Source organism: Cyprinus carpio, chromosome B10, assembly GCF_018340385.1.
Source record: "Cyprinus carpio isolate SPL01 chromosome B10, ASM1834038v1, whole genome shotgun sequence".
In the NCBI taxonomy this organism is placed as follows: Eukaryota; Metazoa; Chordata; class Actinopteri; order Cypriniformes; family Cyprinidae; genus Cyprinus; species Cyprinus carpio.
In genome coordinates this window covers 22,307,376-22,329,623 of record NC_056606.1, presented here as the reverse complement: position 1 = coordinate 22,329,623, position 22,248 = coordinate 22,307,376, and the positions used below count along the sequence as shown (strand labels likewise).

Sequence of the window (22,248 nt, the reverse complement as noted above, 5' to 3'; positions counted from 1 at the left end):
CTACATCAAATTACCTACAAAGCACAGGAAAAAACACATTTCTGTCCTATAGGTACAACACTCCTCAAACCAAACCACACCCCCTACAGAACAAAATCAGAATAAACAACATAACAATAGCAGCATCAGAGTTGTGTTACAGTAATGTGCAACAAAAAGCACAGGAAAAAAGTCCCCACCTAGATGGATGACAATGTACTTTTGTGAAAAACAATGCGCTATTATAAAAGATAATAATAGCAGATTTGACAAATGTTTAAACTCACATGAGGGGAATAACCTCCCTATTATTTGTTTTCATTAAAATGCATTGTTTTGTTTTGTTGTTGTTGTTTTCAGTTGCATGTCGATCCTGAACAGCACTGAACTCTCTGGATGGAAGTGTGGGTAAGTTTGAGCATGTTGCAACCTGTTTAAGTCATGAAGTAAATTATATACATTATCAGTGGTATTTGAAGCATGCATTACTGTTATGATTGTTCATATGATGGTGTAATGATTTGAAGAAACCCCGAACCACTTACATTTTTATTCTGATATTTTTTTCTTATTTTTTTCTGATATATTCTTACATTTATATCCTGTCAGGATAAATTTAAATATAGAATTGATCAAAATGTAATAAATAATAATTAAATATAGTACATAAATTAACTATTTAATAGTTTATTAATATATATATAGTACATATATAAATACATAGTGTGTGTATGTGTGTATAAAGCAGTTAAGTTTGTGTGTAATATGTTAATATATATAATATATAACATTTTAAAAAATATTTATTTAAAAAGAATTTTAAAAAATGTAAATTAAAAATGTTTTAATTTCACAAAATTCAAATAAAAATATAAAATGCGTCAAAATGTAATAATAACAATAGAATATAACACAATATAATAAATATAAGTATTTTATAATTTATTAAATTATTTAAAACATTTATGTGTGTGTGAGATAATTAATAATACATATATTAGATATATTTAAATTTTACATGATTATTTATTTTTTTTACATTATGTAAATGTATTTATTATTATTTTATTATTTATTAAATATTATATGTATTGCATAATACATGACATTTTTAAATATTTTATGCATTTATTAAATAATTATTGGAATATTTAAATATGTGTTAAATACACATTTACTGCCACAATGCCAATGAGCTTGAAATGAAAAGCAATGTTTATCTTCTGAAATGGGGAAGAAAAAAAATTAAAATCCATAATTATCTACTCGCCCTCCTGACGTTATAAATCAAATGCTACATTCATATTCACACAATGTTTAAATCTAGATTTCGTAAGACCTGTCAGGGTGTTCAGGTTTGTTATGTTGTCACAGGATCTAACATGTATTCATTTTTTTAACTTGGCTTGAGCATCTGGTGATAAATTAATATGAACGGATATATTAGATACTTTAATGGCTCACGTAGTATTGACTAATCGAGCAAGTCACAGCAGTTCTCTTGTGCTGCTCTTTCAGGTCGTGCCGGTTGTTTTTTAAGTATTGGCACCAGGAAGAGTTGGCACGTCTGCTGGAGAGACTGGGACGAGCGGCACTAGTCATTCAGAAGAGTGAGGAGCAATTAAACCCTCTTGTTAATCGATCTGTAAGAGTATATTAAATACACCGGAGCTCACATGACTGCACATGACAGCTCTTGGCTCAAAGTTTGAGTGTTTTATAGCAGCCTGAAACACCCCTCCGAAAAACACTCATAAAAACACTCATCAGAGCAAGTTCAGACGTGAACTTTCTTGGCTATGTGGCTTGTGTAAATAATGGCACAGAATGAATGGGGAGGGTATTATAAAACGTCTTCTGCCATATATTGTGTAGTTGTGTATTTTCCTCGTGACATTCACTCGTAATGTCAAGGTTTGTTTCATCAAAGGCCATTATGATTGTTTTCCATCCTCTGACCCATAGTTATAAAGGCTGTTTTTGTGACTGTACCTTTAAGACTTTTGTATGTAAAGGGCCTGTTATGATTTGTAGTTCACATTATTGTTGGTAATCAGCACGAATCAAGTCGCAGAGTACTGAATTTGTGTTAAAATTTTAATTTGGGAGGTCGTACACTATTTAAAAAAGTGTTTATAAAAAATGTAAAAAATTATATAACATTTTAAAAATGCATTATTAATATTTATTTAATATTTAATAATGCATTTGTTTATCAAAAGCACTGTAATATGTAATATTGTTAATATTTTTACAAAATTAAAAAAAAGTTTATTTAAAAAAATAAATGTAAATGTAAATTTAAGTTTCAGAAAATTAAAAAAGTAAAATAAAAGTAAAAAATAAATTTTATTAAAATGTGGTTGTAATAATATAATATACATTACCTAAGTGTGTCTGTGTAATATGTAGAAATATTATATATTTAATTATGTTAGTTATTATTTATTTTTTTATATTATGCATAAATGTATTTATTATTTGTATTTTAATTTATATTTTTATCATTTTATCTTTATTTATTATTTTATATGTATTGCATAATACCTTATACTTAAATATTTAATACATTTATTAAATAAATAACGGAATATTTAATATTTAAATATCTATTAAATACACAAATTTAAAAGAACCGTTTTCTATTGTAATATATTTTAAAATGTCATTTATTCCTGTGATCAAAGCTGTATTTTCAGGTTGCGCTGCTTCCTATTTTGGTGGAAACCATGATACATTTTTTCCAGATTTCTTTAATGAATATAAAGTTCAAAATAACAGCATTTATTTAAAATGGAAATCTTCTGTAACATTATAAATGTCACGTCATTTTGATCAATTTAATGCGTCCCTGAGGAATAAAAGAAGAAATTGCATTTTTAATTTAATTTATTTTTTTTTAAAAGATGCACAACTGTTTTCAACATTGATAATAATCAGAAATGTTTCTTGAGCAGTAAATCAGCACATCAGAATGATTTCTGAAGAATCATGTGACACTGAAGACTGGAGTAATGATGCTGAAAATTCAGATTTGATCACAGAAATAAATTATATCTTACAATATATTCACCTAGAGAACAGTCCTATTAAATGGCAAAAATATTTCAGTATTTTTCTGTTTTTACTGTATTTTTGATCAAATAAATGCAGCCTTGGTGAGCAAAAAAACATTTGAAAACAATTCATAATTTTTCTAAATCTTTTGACTTGTATTTTCACATTTGTCTCTGTATAATTCATTGCCTCAGAATATAAAGTATTCAGTCTTAAGTGTATTCCTGTAAACATGATTTGTGCTTGTTTTCGATGGGTTTTGTGTCATTGGAGTGTGTTTAATACTTGACAGCGTCTGTTGTTGTGTAGATTACCGCGCTCGGATCTGCCGGAGGAGGTTTCTGTCTCTGCTGGCGGAGATACGGCGGCAGCGGCAGGCTCAGCGGGAGAGAGAGGAGCGTGAGGAAGAGGAGGAGAGGAGGAGACAGCAGCTGGAGGACGAGAGGAAGAGGCGTCTGGAGCTGGAGCAGGAGAACCTGCGTAAGAACTGTGTTCACAGCAGCTCCGGTGCTGATGGCAGTGGCGTGTGTTAAAGTCGTGTGTGTGTGTGTGTTTACAGGACCGGTGCCTCTGCCGAGGAAGAAGAAGCCGGAGCCCAGGCCGCGCTCGGTGCTGAACACCCTCCCGAAAGCACCGCATCTTGCACCTGTACCGCGGCCCCGCAGCAAGCTGTTTGAGGTGTGACATCAGTGAAATACTACACCTGGGTTTATCAGATTACCTCCTCAACCTAGCAATTTAAAGATTATTTGTGTGTCAAGTCACTTTTCTAGTCTGTATTAGAGCTAAAAACATGTTTCATGCCCCATAATCATCATCATCATTCATATATTAATTCATATAAAACACAGTGTTATAAATAGTAAGCAGTCAAATTTATTTTAATAATAATAATTACATTCATACAAAAAATATTATTATTAAATTGAAAACGTTTATTATTATTATTATTATTAATAATAATGTATTAAAATTATTAATACATAATATTTTTGTATGTTTAATGTTTATTATTATTATTATTGGCGGTCACATTTATATTATTAGTAAATTATTACGTTTATATAAACAATAAATAAAATATATAATAATGGTGATAATATATTGAAATAAATTATAATATTATTAATAATTTTAACATAATTAATACAAAATGTTTTTATAAGTTTGCTATTTATTATAAGTAGTCATATTAATAACAAATACATATTATTAATAAAATATAAATACATACTTTTATACAAATAATACATAATATTATTATTATTATTATTATTATTATTATTATACATGATACTATAATTATTGGTTTAATTAATTATTGGTTTGGTTTTAATTTATTACTATACTAAGCAAAAAATAAAATACAAAACACAAATCTAATTATTTATTTCGTTTTTCACCTTAAGTTTAAAGTCGACTTCAAACCAAAACTGACCTCATTTACTTTCTTAAAATGTGTTTATCACGTTAATTTCTTTGTCACCTGTCACATGTTATTTCGTTTCTTCGTCACCTGTAATAAGCAATTTACAAAAGCTTACATAATTGAGAAATACTATTATTTAACTTAATATATTTGTTTTTTAATTTTTTTTCACATCAATCATTTTCATTCATTTCTTTTTTTTTTTTTTTTTTTTTTTTAATATTCACAACATTTATCTAAATTTATATTTTTTATTTTTTATTTTCATAAATAAAAAAATTTAATTCATTTAAACATTTACTTCAAATAAAACTAAACTAAAATGTTGCCTTGGTAACTAGCTGAAATAAAATATTTTTATGCATTTAAACATTTATTTTATTTCATTGTTTTATGGTTTGTGTGTTGTTATGGTTTTAGTTCACCATAATAACCCTGACTTTTAAGTCTCATACTAGTTTTTTTGTTTTATCTTGTGGTCAGGCGACTCCGTTTGATAACGAGCTGAATGCTTCTCTGATGCTTCAGCCGATCGATGAAGAGCGAATGAAAGAGAAACACCTGAAGAAGACCAACACCATCCGCTGGTTCAAAGAGACGCAGGCGAAAGCTGACCTCAGAGACGGAGGCTTCCCCTGCTGGTTCCACGGCATGATCACACGCAGGTCAGCTTCATCACACACACAAAAAATAATCAACACACATCAAAAAAACAGTCACCCCATTCAATAAAGAAAGACACCTCATTCAAAACGAATCAATTAAATGAATGATTAACAAACGAATCAAAAAAACAAATAATTCACTCACTTGTCGCCACCTCCTGGCGGATTTAGTTTAATTTTTAGCGTATAATTTTAGTCAGGAGCGCTTGTCCTCCTAATTAAAAAAATTTGGGAGCACCTTCTGATCAATAATCAAAAATATTAATACAAGGTGGCATTTAACTCCTTAAAGTGACTTAAAGGAGTATTTTCTTTTTACTTTTATAATGGCATAATTTTAATCAGTCAAATTCAAAACTGTATGATTATAAGCTTTTTAAAAGTTCTATTTAAAACCAATAATTAGAAGAAGAATAAGACGAATAAGTTACCAATCATATGAAATTAGTATTAATAAATTAATTTATACTACAGAGGGAGCACAGAAGAACACAAAAGTGGCTTGTAGGTACATTGCAATTAAATTTATTATGAGGAGATTAATGTTTTTAAATATAAAATTTCGAATACAGAAATATTAAATGTTTTAAATAACTGAAATTATACGCTACATCACTGATTTTATCACTGAATCATTCATTCAGTTGATTCGTTCGAACGGATGAATCATAAAGTAACTAACAAAATGAACTTATTTATTAAAAAACCGAAAACCTAAAAATTTAATATTCTGAATATACAGTATGTAAGATATGCTGACTGTGTAACCTTGCTTTCTCAGACAAGCAGAAGATCTCCTGATCGACAGACCTCTGGGCTGCTTCTTGGTGCGTGTGGGTCAGAGCCGGGAGGGTTACACGCTGACCTTCAGGTGCGTTCTGTCTCAAAATCAGCAGACTAGTCCACAGATAAAGATGCTAAAACCACTACAAAAGCACCAGCAGTAGTATGAGGTGTGCTGCATATTTCAAGCTGAAGTTAAATTGAATTGAAATTAAAGTAGTTATTCACTAAACAAGACTTATAGTACATGAGTTAAATCAGCTTATAAAAACCTGTTTATAGGGTTTATATGCATCTCAGCTAACTGTATCTTCATACTGTATGACTATGTTTATCAGGTTTTGTTTTAAACAGTTATTTTGTCAAAAAAAGGACTATGAATGAAAACAATAAAATTTCAACATAATTTTTTCCAGTTTTTTTGTACTAGTTACTATTATTATTAACAATGTTTTATTTATATTTAATAAAAATTTTATGTATTCTTACTATTAATAGTAATAAGTAGTGTTTTTATGTAATACCCTTAGCTATAATCAGTTAAGACGTAGTGTTTTTTATATATATATATCTATCTATATATATCGTATAAGTATATATATATATATACGTATATATATCTATCTATATATATATCTATAGATATATTAGATATATGATATATATCGTTATATATATATATATATTATGTATATATAAAGGTGTATCGTGTGTGTGTGTGTGTATCTGTGTATAATACAGGACAGACCAAGAAGTTTGGAAAAAACATTTACTATTTGCTTAAATAGTTTTTGAAAGAAGTTTCTTCTTCTGCTCATCAACGCCTGCAGTTATTTTGATCAAAAATACAGAAAAAAACAGTAATATTGTGGAAATATTATTACAAACTATAAAATCATAGTTTTCTATTTAATATACTTTACAAAAATAAAATTTATTTATTTCCTGTGATGCAAAAAGCTGTAATTGTCAGCATCCTTACTCCAGCCTTCCAGTGTCACATGTAACATCCAGTCTATCACAGATCAATTTATAAACTCATGTCTAATATTCTGATTACTTATGAAGTGTTGGGAAAAACAGTTCTGCCGTGTCCTAAATATATTTGATGAATAAAAAGGGTTAAAAAAAGAACTGCATTTATTCAAAAATAATAAAAAAATTCTATTATAATATATATTCTAAATAATATAGTTTTCTTACTAGTCCACTTTTTAGATTATCAATTTAACACATCCTTGCTGAATAGAAAGTATTGATTGTTATTTAAAAAAGAGGAAAGACAACAAACAAATGTTACTGAACCGCCATCATTAACTGACCAGTTAGTGTATATTGTTATTAACTAAATATTTATATTTTAAATAACTAGCTTCTTTTTTTTTTTTTTTTATTTTTTTTTAACTTTTTTTAGTCAATCAAAGTATCCTAGTAATAAGTGGTCACATGTTCTGAAAAAATATTAAAGCAACGCGCAAACTGTTTCCAACTGTTATCGCTAATCAAATCATCAGAATTAGAATGATTTCTAAAGAGACATCATGTGATAATGGATCCTAAAATGTCAGCTTTGCATGCGACCAGAAATAAATGATAATATTTAAGTATAATAAATTACAAAACAATTATTTTAAGTTGTAATAATATATCACAATAGTACATTTTTTTCTGTATTTTGTGATATCAATAAATGGCAGCTATGATGAGCAGAAGGAAACTTCTTTCAAAAAACATTAAAAATAGTAATGTTTACAAACATACTTTGGTTCTGTTTTTTGGGCTGTAACTGTTATGTATATGGTGTATATATATATAATATACTATATATATATCTATATTTATTATATATATATATCTATATTATATATATATATTATAGAGATATATATCCATCATGCAATATGTCCATTAAATATATGAATGTGGATCAAAGATTCTTTCATCAAAGTTACGTACAATATTTTATTCTTATTTCATTTTTCAATTATTTATTATTATTAATATTCTTATTTTATTCATATAAAAATGAATGCTATTATGTAATGATATAATGTAAAAATATTTCTATTAATAGTACTAATAAATACTAGGGGTTGCATGACTACTGATTTCTGCTAGTCGATTTCTTATTTAAAAAAAATTCAAACTCGGATTTACTATGTACTAGTACTGTTTGGTTTCATTGATACTGTAAATGAAAAGAATGAAATAGTTCTTATCCAATAAACGCTTTTATTCACTACATAGGCCTATATGCAACAGATTACATATGTCAAATTGGTCACAACTTTATAATTATGACATTCCAGTTTTTCCTTTTCATGTCACAGACCAGTATTTTGTTATCTGTGCCAAACAATCACCAAAACGGTTATGATTACGGATATTCTCCGTCTGCATTCCGGATAAACAACTCGAAGTAGTGGAACGTCGTACAGTTTTCGCTTGATAAGACCGTTAGGGGAGCTGGTCCAATAGTCTATTTTTTTATTTTTTCATAGTATGATCACTAGAACCAGTATCCCTGTTTAAACTAAAATAATTATTCATTTCTAAAAATATATTTATCATGCAAGCAGAAAGATGTGGAGCAAGAGAGAGACTCTTTGTTCTTGTCATAGCATAACTATTTGGTGTTTTAAACCTTCGCAGCGTATGTGCGCGAGAGCGATCCATGTGGATCACCAATAATCAAAAAAAATATATACTTTCAAACATACTGATAACTAACGTTAAAATATAAAAATTACTTGTATGTATAACAGCTTAGTTCATATATAGTCGAGACACAAACTGTCAGATCGCACGTCCCTGTGACAAAACTTTCCCGCATCTGCGCACGGGAAGTTATCAGTCTCAAATGGTTCTGAAAAATCCAGTTCAACGCGCAGAAAATCAATAGTAGATTTACAGTTAAAGGTCCAATAATTTGTAACAAGTAAATATGTTGGACATTAATTTTTTTTTTTAATTGAACATTCTTAAATATTAAAGTATTCAAAACAGGTACAGTTCATATATGTTGGAGTTAAAGGTGAAAATTGAAACGGATGCATCAGTCACCAGGAGCAGCTCTCGGGAGCGCGAGTCAGCGAATGAGGATTAAATCCTACGCTCAACGCCACATGAAACCAAGAAATGAGATGAATTCTAACCCTAACATAACTGTAATGCTTAAACTCCGTTATTGATGGGCTTGTTTACAATATTGCACATATATCAGGCCGTTCAGATTATTTTGTTAAAGTGGCAAAGTGAATAGCCCTTATATCTGGTATACGATTAACGTCGGTTTGTGTATGGAGACTTCTTCACGCGGCTACAGGCTCGAATCCTCATTTGCGCGCAGCGGTGTGTGTGTGTGTGTAAATGCAAGTGTCAGTGATGAAGGTGAAATAGCTTTGGCAATTTGATGGCCGAAGTATACTAGGGCCCGCCTAATAAAAATAATAATAATATTATCATTATTAAATAAATAATCAATAATAATTTAAGACATTAATAGGAGAATTGAGCCTACTATCGTCTTGACATATCGACAGAGACATCTGCTATCGTCCGATATTCTCCTGAAACTCCCTCCTGTGCTTATTACATTTATTAGTTTCATATCGTAGCCTAAGGTGTTTAAACACTTGTCTTTTAAATATATACAAATAATAGAACGTGTATGATGTATTATTTTATAGGTGATATTACTCTTGCCTAGCTCTGATTTCTGAGAGATATTTATAACTTGGTTGTATTTATCATATGTTTATGATTTATGGTCTGTATCAGGGGAGCTGATCGCTGTCGTCACTATATGGTGGAGATGCAGAGCAATGGGAAGTATGTGATTCTCGGGGAGGATCGGGCTCATTCCTCTCTCACAGATCTGGTGCAGTATCACACTCAGGTGGGCATCAAGCCCTTCATGGAGCTGCTGACGCTGCCCTGCGGTCAGGTGAGTGTCCTGCACTCAGTGTTGGGAAGCTTACTTTGTGTAAGCTACAGATTGTAAGAAGCTACAGATTACAAGTTACCCTGTCTAAAATGTAATAAATAGTGTAATTATTTCAATTACTTTAAGTTGCCAGCCACCGCCAGCGATTTTGATGATTTTCACTAAAATGTGATGGTCTCCAGTATATTTTGCTGAATGAATATTTGAATACGCACCAAAATAAAGATCAAAGCCTCTACTATTAAACAAAAAAATCTGTTTTATTTTAGCTCAAAGCATTAGTTTTTTATCAACACTTGAATATAGGTAGGTTTAATGTATAATTTTGAGCAAAATGGTGAGAAAATCAAATTTTTATCAAAAACTATATCTGGATAATATTCAGTACGATTATCAAAGCATAAATCCAGTACATCGCTTCCATCAACTCCTCCAAAGCTTGCACAGACATATACCACTTCCTGGATCATCATTTTACTCCATAACATGCAGCTTCATTATGCAGTTTTCATTTATATGCTGTCTATTGCTGATGATCGCATTATTTATCATATGCATCCTGTCTTACATAAGAAATTGCTCGTATCTCCGTCCTGTTCAGGTGTGTTTTTGTTCGGGAGGTTTTGTACTCGTTCAGAAGATGTGTAATAGCGCCCCTGAGTGTATAACAGTGAAAACACAAAAAGCTGTAAAAACTCATCAATGACGAGGAAAGAGTTAAAGCAATGTAACTGATTACATTTTAGTACTTTTCAAATTTCTAATGTATGTTTTCAAATGTTAATCATTTTGAAACATGTAAAGCAGGCAGGGTTAACCTCGCAGAACCCAACACTGATTACTGTCAGCCTTTCAAAATCCTTCATTACTTGAATTAAGGTTACAATCATTTAATTTTAAAGCACAGCCACCACAAGACTGTAGCACTTCGTTTTACTTTGAGATCGTTCTGAGCTTAAATACAGATTTAATATCATAACAAGAAATAGTTTAATAGCTATGAGACCGTTTTTGAAATAAAATCTTTGCATAGCTATGTCAGAAAACAGTGGCTTCTAACAAAGCGTTGAAAAAAAAAAACAGTTAATCTTAAAAAATAAAGCATATACATGAAAAAATAAAAGTTATCGACTGAGCATGTGTCCTAAACTCCTGAATCATTGGTGTCTCATATTTTAGCGCAGTCAATGCAATTTATGAAAGAAATCAATCAAATCTGTATGCATGTGAAAACATTCAAATGCAACCCCCTTTTGTAAAAATTTACATTTTTATAAGTAACTGTAATTTAATTACACATTTTTTCTCTGTAACTTTAACTGATTACAGTTACATTTATTTCGTAAGTTAAAAAATTCGTTTTAATGCCCCATTACATGTAAATGTTTTACGAAAGAGGAGTAACGCTGGGGTTTGTGTGTGGGGGGTGCAGATGTGTGATCCAGGAAAAACCCGACTAAATGAGGAGCTCAGAGCTATTTTGTTTACATCAATCCCTATCATCAGGAGGCAGTGGAGCTTTTCCCCGCTTGAGGACCCAGACATGGACAACGGGTTCACATAAACGTGCATTACAGAAATGCAAAGAGGCTTCTTCTCTCCGGCGCCGGGAGGGAAGTCTTCAAACCCAGAGTCCCACAAAACGCGCCGGGTCGCTCCAAAGTAGCGCATCTCTTGACCCGCCGCCGCAGACGAGTCGAAGCCCGCTCCGATGGAGCACAAGGACGACCTATCCGAGCCACGGAGAGAGCAGGACCGTTCCCCCCCGACCCTCTACCCCTTCCCATACGACTGGCCCCATGAAGAGAAATCCAGCAGATTCCAACAGTTACAAAAACCACACCCAATGCATACAGAGGATAACAGCTTGTCCCCCAAAATACCCCTACAACTTTACGTTCTTTTTTGCACATGAATACTCATATGACATATTTTCTGTATTTGGTCCAAGTGTTCAAGTGAGGATGAAGTCCTCAAGTGTGTGTCGAACTTTTCATTACCTGATGGGACACACTTGGTGTTATAAAAATGCTAAAGTGTTTACATAGCTTTATTTTTATTTTAAATACTTTGCATTTTATAATCAACTTCTAAATGTCCATTCAGTAGTATCTATAACATGTCACAATTTAATATGCGGTGCTTCTAATTAAGTGATGAAAAGCAGTTGCAAATGTAGTACAAAATAAATATCACCACCCATCTTTGCACCAATAAAATGTGCAACCCTTTGTTTTTCTGCCAAACTATATGTAATAATATCTAATTATTATATTAATATTTAACTTATATTGGAAAGGTTTCTGTTAACCCCCCGGAAAACCTTGCAAAAAACCCAACAAATTTGAAAAAGCAACAAACAATAGTAACAATAAACATCATATATACATCAAAAATCATCATATATACATCAAAAATCATCATATATACATCAAAAAGCTTTCCATTGCTGTATGGTTAGTTATGAATGGACAATATTTCGCCAAAATATGACTATTTGTAAATTTTAGCAATGCATATTACTAATCAAAAATTAAGTTTTGATATATTTACGGTTGGAAATTTACAAAATATCTTCATGGAAAATGATCTTTGCTTAATATTCTAATGATTTTTGACATAAAGGAAAAATCTGTAATTTTGACCCATACTATGTGTTTTTGGCTATTGCTACAAATATACCAGTGCTACTTACATTTATGTTTACATTTAGTTATTTAGCAGATGCTTTTATCCAAAGCATCTTACAAATGAGGACGATGAAAGCAATTAAAATATGCAATGATATGCAAGTGTTATAACAAGTCTCAGTTAGCTTAATGTATATGAGTGGTTTTGTGCTCCAGGGTCACATATAGGCTACAAGATTATAAACAATACATGTCAGGGGTAATAAAGATGTATTCAGATATATAAATGAAGACAATAAAGGCATTATTGTTTGATGTCGTTTCCAAATATATTTTAACATTGGTTCAGAATTTGGTATTTTTCATTCCATCGACTTTATTAATATAATAACAGGCAATGATTATAATAAAATAAACTATAAGACTATCTTTACCGTCGCGAGTCGGGATTCGAACTCGTGAAGCCCGAAATGTATTAACAGCGGGGCAGCTGTGGCCTAATGGTTAGAGATTTGGACTTGTAACCAGAAGGTCGCAGGTTTGAGTCTCGGTGCTGGCAGGAGTTGTAGGTGGGAGGGAAGTGGGAATGAACAGCGCTCTCAGCTTTCCACCCTCAATACTCATGGCTGAAGTGCCCTTGAGCAAGGCACTGAACCCCCAGTTGCTCCCCGGGGGCTGGATATAGCTGCCCCCACTTGCTCCGGGGTGTGTGGTTCACGGTGTTCATGGTGTGTTCACTTCTTCACTGCTGTGTGGTGTGCGCACTATTGGATGGGTTAAAATGCAGAAAGCAACCAATTCCGAGTATGGGTTACCCAAATGTCACGACTTACAACTTTCACTTTCAATCCACAACAAATCACCCACCATAATAACAACGACGCCAGCCTGACACCACGTAGGTTATAATTCATCAACACTTGTCTGAATCGCTGTGAAGATTGTGTCAGATCAACATGTGCAAGTGGAGACAGATGTGGGATCGTTTCAAAGCCTCGACACAATTTGGCACATTTGCTTCAACTGTTCTGCACATCACTAGATACAGTCCATCTAAGACTTTCCATTTCTTCGCCCTGATGAACTCCTCGACTGAACAGGCAGGGTGTTTTGGGTCATTGTCCTGATGCAATATGCAATACACTTTCTGATGAGTCTGGTGGCGTTTTATTGACTATTTAGGAGCCAAGATGGTTTTGTACCCTTCCATATTCATTCTGCTACTGTCATCACACATTAAATCATCATTAAAGTTGAGAGGGCTGTTCCAGAGACAGTCATGCATGACCATGCCATGACACCACCTCCACCGTGCTTTACACACGAGGTCATATGCTTGGGATCATTTGCAGTTCCCTTTTTTCTCCACACTTTTGCTTTCCCATCACTTGGATAAAGGTTAATCTTTGTCTCATCTGTACATAATAAAAGTTCTGAAACTCTACTGTCTCACCTTTGTGCTTTTTTCCAAACTCTAATCTTGCCTTTCTATTTTTGGTGCTTGTCAGAGGTTTGCATCTTGCTCTCCTGCGGACAGTAGATTGTCAGAGCATCACCCCAGATTTCTGGAGGTTGTTGGTGATTTTACAGACACGTATTTTAAGGTTCATTTTCACAGCTTTTATGATTTGTCATGATCTTAAAGTTTACATCCCTTGGCTCGTAATGTATTGTTTTGCCCTCTTGAGCATCAGTAAATGTTTTCACCTTTTGTAATAGTTGTGTATGGGTCCCTCAGTTATCCTCAGTGTGAAAAAATGGATCTCAAAATCAAGCTGTCAATGTTGGAAAGGGTTCAGATATGCAGAAGATGCTGGAAAACCAAAGAATGTGCAGGAGCTGGGGATTTTTCTGAAGAACAGCAGGCAGTTGAACTGCTCAGGACCAACAAGGGACTCATGAACAACTATCACAAAATAGAAAAACAGTCATGGGTCATATAGGAAATAATACATAGTATTAAAGGATTAGTTCACCCAAAAATGAAAATTATACACATCCTATGTGTATGACTTTCTTCTTTCAGATGAATCCAGTCGGAGTTGTATTAAAAAGTGTCTTTGGTCATCAAGCTGTTTAATGCCACTCAGCGGGTGTTGCATTGCTTCAGTCCAAAAGAAGTTAAATAAAAAGCGCCCATCCATATATATATATATATATATATATATATATATATAAAAAAAAGTCTCACACTGCTCCGGGGGGAGAACAAAGGCCTCCTGTGGTGAATCAATGCAATTTTGTAAGAAAAATACCTATATTCAAAATGTAGTAATCACTTTAATGTAGCTTGTGCCAACAGTTGTACACTGAAGCAGCTCCGGGAGCATGATGTATGAGGTCAGCTTTGAAAGTGAAAAAGTGACATGACATACAGCCAAGTATGGTGACCCATACTCAGAATTGGTGCTCTGCATTTAACCCATCCGAGTGCACACACACACAGCAGTGAACACACACACACACCGTGAACACACACCCGGAGCAGTGGGTATCATTTATGCTGCGGCGCCCGGGGAGCAGTTGGGGGTTCGGTGCCTTGCTCAAGGACACCTCAGTCGTGGTATTGCCAGTCCGGGACTCAAACCCACAACCTTAGGGTTGGGAGTCAAACTCTCTAACCACTAGGCCATGACTTCCCCTTTGCACATGCGCTGGTGAGTCTTGTGGAAACCAACGTTTGTTTACAGCAGGGGTCGGCAACCTATGGCACCCGTGCCAACAGTGGTACGCAGAGGGATAATCGCTGGCATGCAAGCAATAGGGAAAACTGCATACTGACGTACATTTTGAGGTAATAACTTCTCATAGTCACACAGCCTGTTAGGAGCTATAAACACTATTAAAGTGTGAGAATTAACTTGTGCTCAGCGGTCTAACAGCGCTTGTCAATGTCAAAATGACTCAGATGGCCAATCAAATTAAAGTAGGCGGGGTTTACTGTTGACAGAAGCAGAGCGCGAAACTTCAGTTTAACATTAAAGAGAGTGAGTTAAGGTGAAGCTGCAAATCATTTAATATTAATCAACTTTCAACAATTTTATGATAGAAATGTTAAATGACCGACAGCCATGTCCAGTGATGCAAACTACATGGCCATTTTGAAAGAGCGAGAGAGATGTGTAAATTGTCTGCGTTTTGTGTCTCTACAAACAATGAAGCTGAGTTTAGTTACTCAAAAAAACCTGAGATTTTTCCCCCTCATTGCTGAGAAATATGTAGCGATTCCGTATCGATTAATAAGTCACGTGGCAGCACTGAAAACTGACAACAAGCATCATTTAATCGATGCACGAGCACATCAATTAAAGTAGTGCATTAATATAGAAGGGTGATTAAACTGAACGTTACAGTGGTGTTCAGTACGTTCACACTGTATATCTGTTATTCAAGAAACACAGGAGGCCTTTTTTTACCCCCCGGAGCCGTGTGAGACACTTTTTTTTTTTTTTTTATGAATGGGCGCTTTTTATTTAACTTCTTTTGGACTGATGCATGCAACACCTAACCCTAACCCTAAACGAAACGGAGGTTTAGTATAAGCTGTAGACACGGTTCTAAAACGGCGCTGATGGTTTTACTCGTGATTAACTCTTTTCATAGCGTCATTCTCTGGTTTTTCCTGATGGTTTCATCCTTCAAACCTCATTAACCCTTTCCTGTGTATGAGTGATTGTTTGTTTGTTTGTTGGACTAGTTGGTGTTAGTGTTTAGTTAATAAAACTCTTGTGCAAAAATTACATGAGTTTCTGATTCTGCCTTGCAAAGTAATGTCCCTTTAGGATTTTGATCCTTGCTACATGCTCAGATGCATTATTAGGCTACTATAAGAAGGTTCTTTTCTGTGGCCAATATGGCAAATATCCTTTCTTAGAGCTTATATGAAATTACACTAAATGTTCGCTGGATGAACAGATTAGTTGATGGGAATTTAATTCTGCTACAGTTACTGCTGGCAGCTCATATAAATAATTGTAATTAATCAGAATCAATTGTAATTATTTATATACATTTCCCCTTTGGGCTAATTTGCTACAATATAGATATAGCCTTAATGAAAACCCAGTCCAGAGCATTCAGAAGCTCAGACTGGGCAGAAGGTTCACCTTCCAACAGGACAATGTCCCTAAACCAAGCAAGAGTAGCTTTTAGACAACTCTGTGAATGTCTTTGAGTGGCCCGGCCACAGCCTGAGCTTGAACCCAATCCAATATTTCTGGAGAAACCTGAAAATGTGTGTCTGAGAGGTGAGGAGAAGAATGGAAAATAATTGCCAAATGCTGATGAGCAAAGCTTGTCGCATTATACCCAAAAATACATGAGGCTGTAAAAGTGCTTCAGCTAAGGAGTTAAGGGTTTGAATACTTTTGCACAAAAACACTGTTGTCGTGAGAGCGAGTGAACCCTCAGCTGTAGTTCAGTTTCTGTTTTGCTCGTGATAGTAAAGCTGCGGTTGTTGAAACACAATCACACAATATTTCAGTGCTTTTGTGTAATAAACGGTTTTCCTGTCACTAAAGATGCCAGAAAAGCCTCATCTCTGCGCTGCAGGCTAAATGCCACCAAGTCCGTGCGAGCAGACGTTCTCATCTGTTTGTTCTTGTTCAGACAAAAGCACACTGAAGTGAACTGAATCTATTCACTAATCTGGAATTTTCCCCAGTGTTTCATGTCTTTTCAAATCCCATGTTTTTTTTCAGCACTTCCAGCAGAGCCAAGATCAGATCCAAGTCTCCTCCGGCAAAGCCTTGAGCTCGTGGAAGAGGACGGGTGAGTCTTTCTTCTATAAACCCACATCTTGAGCACAGTGTTCAACTTCATATCAGCTAAAAAAGCTCATTTTGACAAAATTATCATATGATTTGGAATATGTGACCTTGGACCTCAAAACCAATCATAAGGTCATTTTTTTGAAATTGGGATTTATACATTATACAATAAATAATCTCTCCATTGATGTATGGTTTGTTAGGAGGACAATATTTGTCTGAGATACAACTATTTGAAAATCTGGAATCTGAAGGTGCAAAAAAATCTAAATATTGAAAAAAATCATCTTTAAAGTTGTCCAAATGAAATCCTTAGCAATGCATATTACTAATCAAAAATTAAGTTTTGATATATTTAAGGTAGGAAATGTACAAAATATCTTCATGGAACATGATCTTTACTTAATGTCCTTAATATCTTTACTTGGCATAAAAAAATAAATAAAAAAAAATCAATGTTTTTTTTGGCTATTGCTACAAATATACCCCAGCGACTCCAGACTGGTTTTGTGCTCCAGGGTCAGAAATATCAAATCACCTACAGTTATGTTTTTCTCATTTTCTAGAGTTTCACAGCCTTAGATCTCATCATAAAAAAGAATAATGAATATGATAAGAGAGAATGGTGACTGATTGTACAGTTCAGAATGAATTATTCCTGTAATCGAGTGTTATTTTTAGGAAGTAAATGTTTTATTTATTGTATATTTGTCTGTTTCAGATGCGTAACACTGTGGAGATTGAAGCTACAGATGTTTTTGATGCTGCTATTTGTGATTTTATTTTATTAATTTTTTTTAGGTGTATGTAAATGTGACATTTTAATTTTGCTGTGGTGAAAACTTTTTTTACTTGATTTTTATTGTTGGTTGTAATGTTGTGTATTATTTAATGTAAATGATGTTTTAGGTGATTGAATAAAGGGTTCTGTTTGATACACTGCAGCTCTCCCGGAGTTTAAATGCATGAATGAATGAACGCTGAACTCTTGATGCAGATTGAATCCTGAATGCTTGGGTTTGTGTGTGTGTCGCTGGAGCAGATGATCATGTGTGGCTCTGATAGGAGGAGTTTAACGGCTGATATAAGAGTGTATCCGACTCTCAGATCCCACAGGATTCACAGCCAGACTCACTGATCTTCAGATGGAGCTCATAGTGTTCGGGATTTTACTCTCCCTCACCTTCAGCGCTGTTCAAGGTAATAATGAAGATTACTGCAAATAATAACCACTGTAATCACACTCATGATTTTTTTATTTTGTGTGTGTGTATATGTCTATGTATATATATATATATATATATATATATATATATATTATTTATATATATACATACACACATTGTTAATCTTATAGAGTGCATTAACTAATCTATTATAAATATTTTTACATTTATTTATTTTATATTATTTACATATACAGTACAGACAGCACATGTACTATTTTTACTGTTATTTACACTACAGGAATTAATCAGAAAATTGATTTATTAAATTTATTTATTTTACATTACAGGAATTAATCTCTTGGTCTTTCTAACAAATATTACTATATATATATATATATATATATTATATCATAATATATATATACTATATATATCATATAATGTACAACATATAAAATATATATATAAAAGTACACACATATTTTAATGTTAAAATATAAAATAAATTTTATTAATTTTATACTATAGGAAATTCTATTCTAACCATCTATTTTTGTGTAGTTTTTGTAAATTTTATCTATATATAAATATATAATAATAATATATATAATAATATTATATATATATATATATATATATATATATATATATATATATAAAACATTTACCAAATTTTATTAAATTGACTAAATAAATATACATACACATATAAAGCATTTTATTTTAATGTCCATTTCTCACTATATTAACTTTCAACTTAGCTTTTTGCCTCAATGAACTCCTAATTTGCTGCTTATTAAGTTCAGGGATCTAAAATATGGTCATGCAGAAAAAGGCATTAATATGTGCTTTATAAGTACTAATAAACAGCCAATATGCAGTTTGCATGCTAGGTAATAGTGAGAATTGGTCCCTAAACGTTTTTTTTTTTCCACTACGAGAGTTGATCTTTTAGTTGTATTTCTGGTGTGAATGTTATCAAAGGTGGTTTGTTTTTGGTTTTGGTTTTCAGGTGCCACACCCAAATGTTGCGTTGACACAACTAAGAAGCTTTCACTTGATATTCTGCAGAAAGTGACTAAATATGATGTGCAGACGAGACACGGCGTCTGCTCCATCAACGCGCTCGTGTGAGTTATTGATGATATGGGTTATTGAATGACGAGTTTCTGAAGGATTGTAATTAATGTGCGATTTCTGCTTTCAGACTGTACGCCAGTGACAAGCGATACTGCGCGACGCCCAGAATCGAGCGATTGCTGCAGTTCGTACTGAAGCGTAAGATGAAGAATGATGTGAAAAGCGCCTCTGCTGTTTGAACACATCTGTATACGGACAAACATCTGTCACACTCTTTCAGAAAACATTTACTCATGGATTGTTTGCATGTTTTTCTACGTCTTCAAATTCATTTATTGATCTTGCAAATGTAGCTGCATTTTGTACACATTTTAACGCTTTTATGATAACTGCTTTCTTTCAAAAATGTTTTTTCTGATTTGTTTCATGTATTATGTTTGTAGTGCTTTATAGAAAGGCACTGATCAAAATTATTACTTCAAGTTGAAAAGCTTGCCTTTCATTAATTATGATATAAAATAAATATAAATAAAATTGAATTAATAAGTAAATTTTTATTTTTTTTTTTTTTTTTTTTAATTTATGAAAAACAATCTTATGAAAAACAATGCTAAAAGACAAATGCTATTTTTGAAGGATCGCGTGACACTGAAGACCAGGAATATATTATAATATACGTTATAATAATACACTAATATATAACTGATGCAAAGATGGATTTCATCTTCAGTGTCACATGATCTTTCAAAAATAAAATGTGTATGTATATACAAATAATTAAAAAAAAACCAGGCACTGTATATATACATGTGTATATGTGTGTGTATACAAGAAACATTTGTAGTTTTATTAGATATATATAACTAACTATTACTAATAAAACTATAAATGTTCTTGTTCACAGTGCATTGACTAGTTAAATATTATTAAAAATATATATTAATGTTGAGATTTGGATGAACTGCATTTTATATATATATATATATATATAATAACAGTGTTAGTAAAATGGACTCAAGTTATTCTAACACAAAATTTTAGGATGCAATAGTTAATTGGCTAATTGCAACCAACTATATATATAATATATATATATATATAAAAAGTTGCAATTAGCCAATTAACTATTGCATCCTAAAATTTTGTGTTAGAATAACTTGAGTCCATTTTACTAACACTGTTAACAATAAACAAACCAAAAAAACACCTTATTGAAGGTTTGTTACTGAAACCTGTCGCATCAATCTACTCCAATAAATTTAATCATGGGCCGACAATAATAACGACAAGATACAAGGCATATTTTTATTTCTAAAAAAGTTAATTCACACCACATAAAGAGCATTAAATCCATCAAAGCAGTTTACAGTTGACTTCAGATGTTCATAATGGGCACAAAGTCAAAAGACAATAAACCATGACCAGAAATCACTCAGGATTACGGTTTTGTAATTAACCGACTACAATCCAAACCACAACATGATTTCATCTCATTCATGCGGGATGACATTGAGTGGTTTCTCACGGATGATTCTGGCACGTTAAGATTTGCAGATGTTTCATATTCAGTGGTTCGGCTTCATGTAAAGCTCAGAAACATGTGACATAATAACACACAGCTCTCAAACATCTACTACTCCGGTCAAAAAGGTCACTTTTGTTAATAAAGGCAGTTAAAACCCAATCAACAAACAAGTGAGCAGAGGTCAGACATTTATATCAAGATCTGAACATAAACCCAAATAATGATTCTAAATAAATACACATACAGTAGTTAGTCACTGCATTGATCAAACTGCTCTAAACTGTCCCATTCCCATTAACTAGACTTAACTAATCACTAATGCTGTTTACTTCATCATAACTCGTGTTCGAGTCGAGGGATGTTCGCTGATTGTCTTCTGAGCAGCTGTTGTTCTGAAAATACAGGACTGAAGCTGAATCTTTAACACACTCACTGTCTGATCCTTTCTTCACAATCACACTGTTAGTGGACTTCAAAACACTTTTGTTCTCTACATACTGCTATGGATTATACTCCTTCATAAAATGATAAGTAAAATAAAAAGGAAGGTTTAACTTTGTTATTGAAAGCTACTTTTGTTGAAGGGGAATTTCTTTTTATTTTACACTTCCTTAGTTTTTTTTTATTTGTTGTAAAATAGTAAGGAAATGTCAATTAAAATGAATGATGCACAAAAAAAATCCACTTGTTACCTTTTAAAAATCCAATTTAAGGGGATTGTATTTATTACATTTCGACAAAAAAAAATAATAAAAATAAAATAATATAAAAAATGAATTAAAATCGCCTTAAATATCATTACCTTTCAAAAATCGAATTAAATTTAATCGAATTTAAGAGGACTGTATTTTTATTACATTTCAGTAATAGAATAAAAATACACACAAAACAATTAATATACAATGATATACAATAAAATTCACTTAATATTATTACCTTTCAAAAATCCAATCAAATTTAGAGTAAAAAAAAAAAAAAAAAAAAAACACAAATAGAGAAATATTATCCCCTAAAATTTAATTATATTTTTTAATAACAACAAAAAAGTTTGGAAAATATATATATATATATATATATATATATATATATATATATATATATAATAATAAAATGAAATGGAAAAATAAAATCCCCTTAAAATATCACCTTAAAAAATTATCTTTTTTATTTTGTATTAATTTATTATTAAATTTTAGGGGATATTTGTTTATATATA

The 22,248-nt window shown here is 32.3% G+C and overlaps 1 protein-coding gene across 1 annotated transcript; it reads left to right on the top strand.

The window, feature by feature from the left end:
* Window positions 1-241: 241 nt before the first annotated feature.
* LOC122138763 (SH2 domain-containing protein 4A-like) lies at window positions 242-9,931 on the top strand. Its single transcript, XM_042733293.1, has 7 exons — window positions 242-387; window positions 1,498-1,589; window positions 3,346-3,516; window positions 3,596-3,714; window positions 4,949-5,130; window positions 5,912-6,001; window positions 9,694-9,931. Exons 1-7 carry the CDS (start codon window positions 344-346, stop codon window positions 9,914-9,916), a joined length of 921 nt encoding a protein of 306 aa, XP_042589227.1. The 5' UTR covers window positions 242-343; the 3' UTR covers window positions 9,917-9,931.
* Window positions 9,932-22,248: the final 12,317 nt, after the last annotated feature.

Excerpts from the sequence above, each read along its gene's own strand:
- LOC122138763 (XM_042733293.1), top strand. The coding sequence starts at position 344 with ATGTCGATCCTGAACAGCACTGAACTCTCTGGATGGAAGTGTGG. Across the intron at positions 3,517-3,595 it reads GCTGGAGCAGGAGAACCTGC|GACCGGTGCCTCTGCCGAGG; the intron begins GTAAGAACTGTG and ends GTGTGTTTACAG. Across the intron at positions 6,002-9,693 it reads GGTTACACGCTGACCTTCAG|GGGAGCTGATCGCTGTCGTC; the intron begins GTGCGTTCTGTC and ends GGTCTGTATCAG.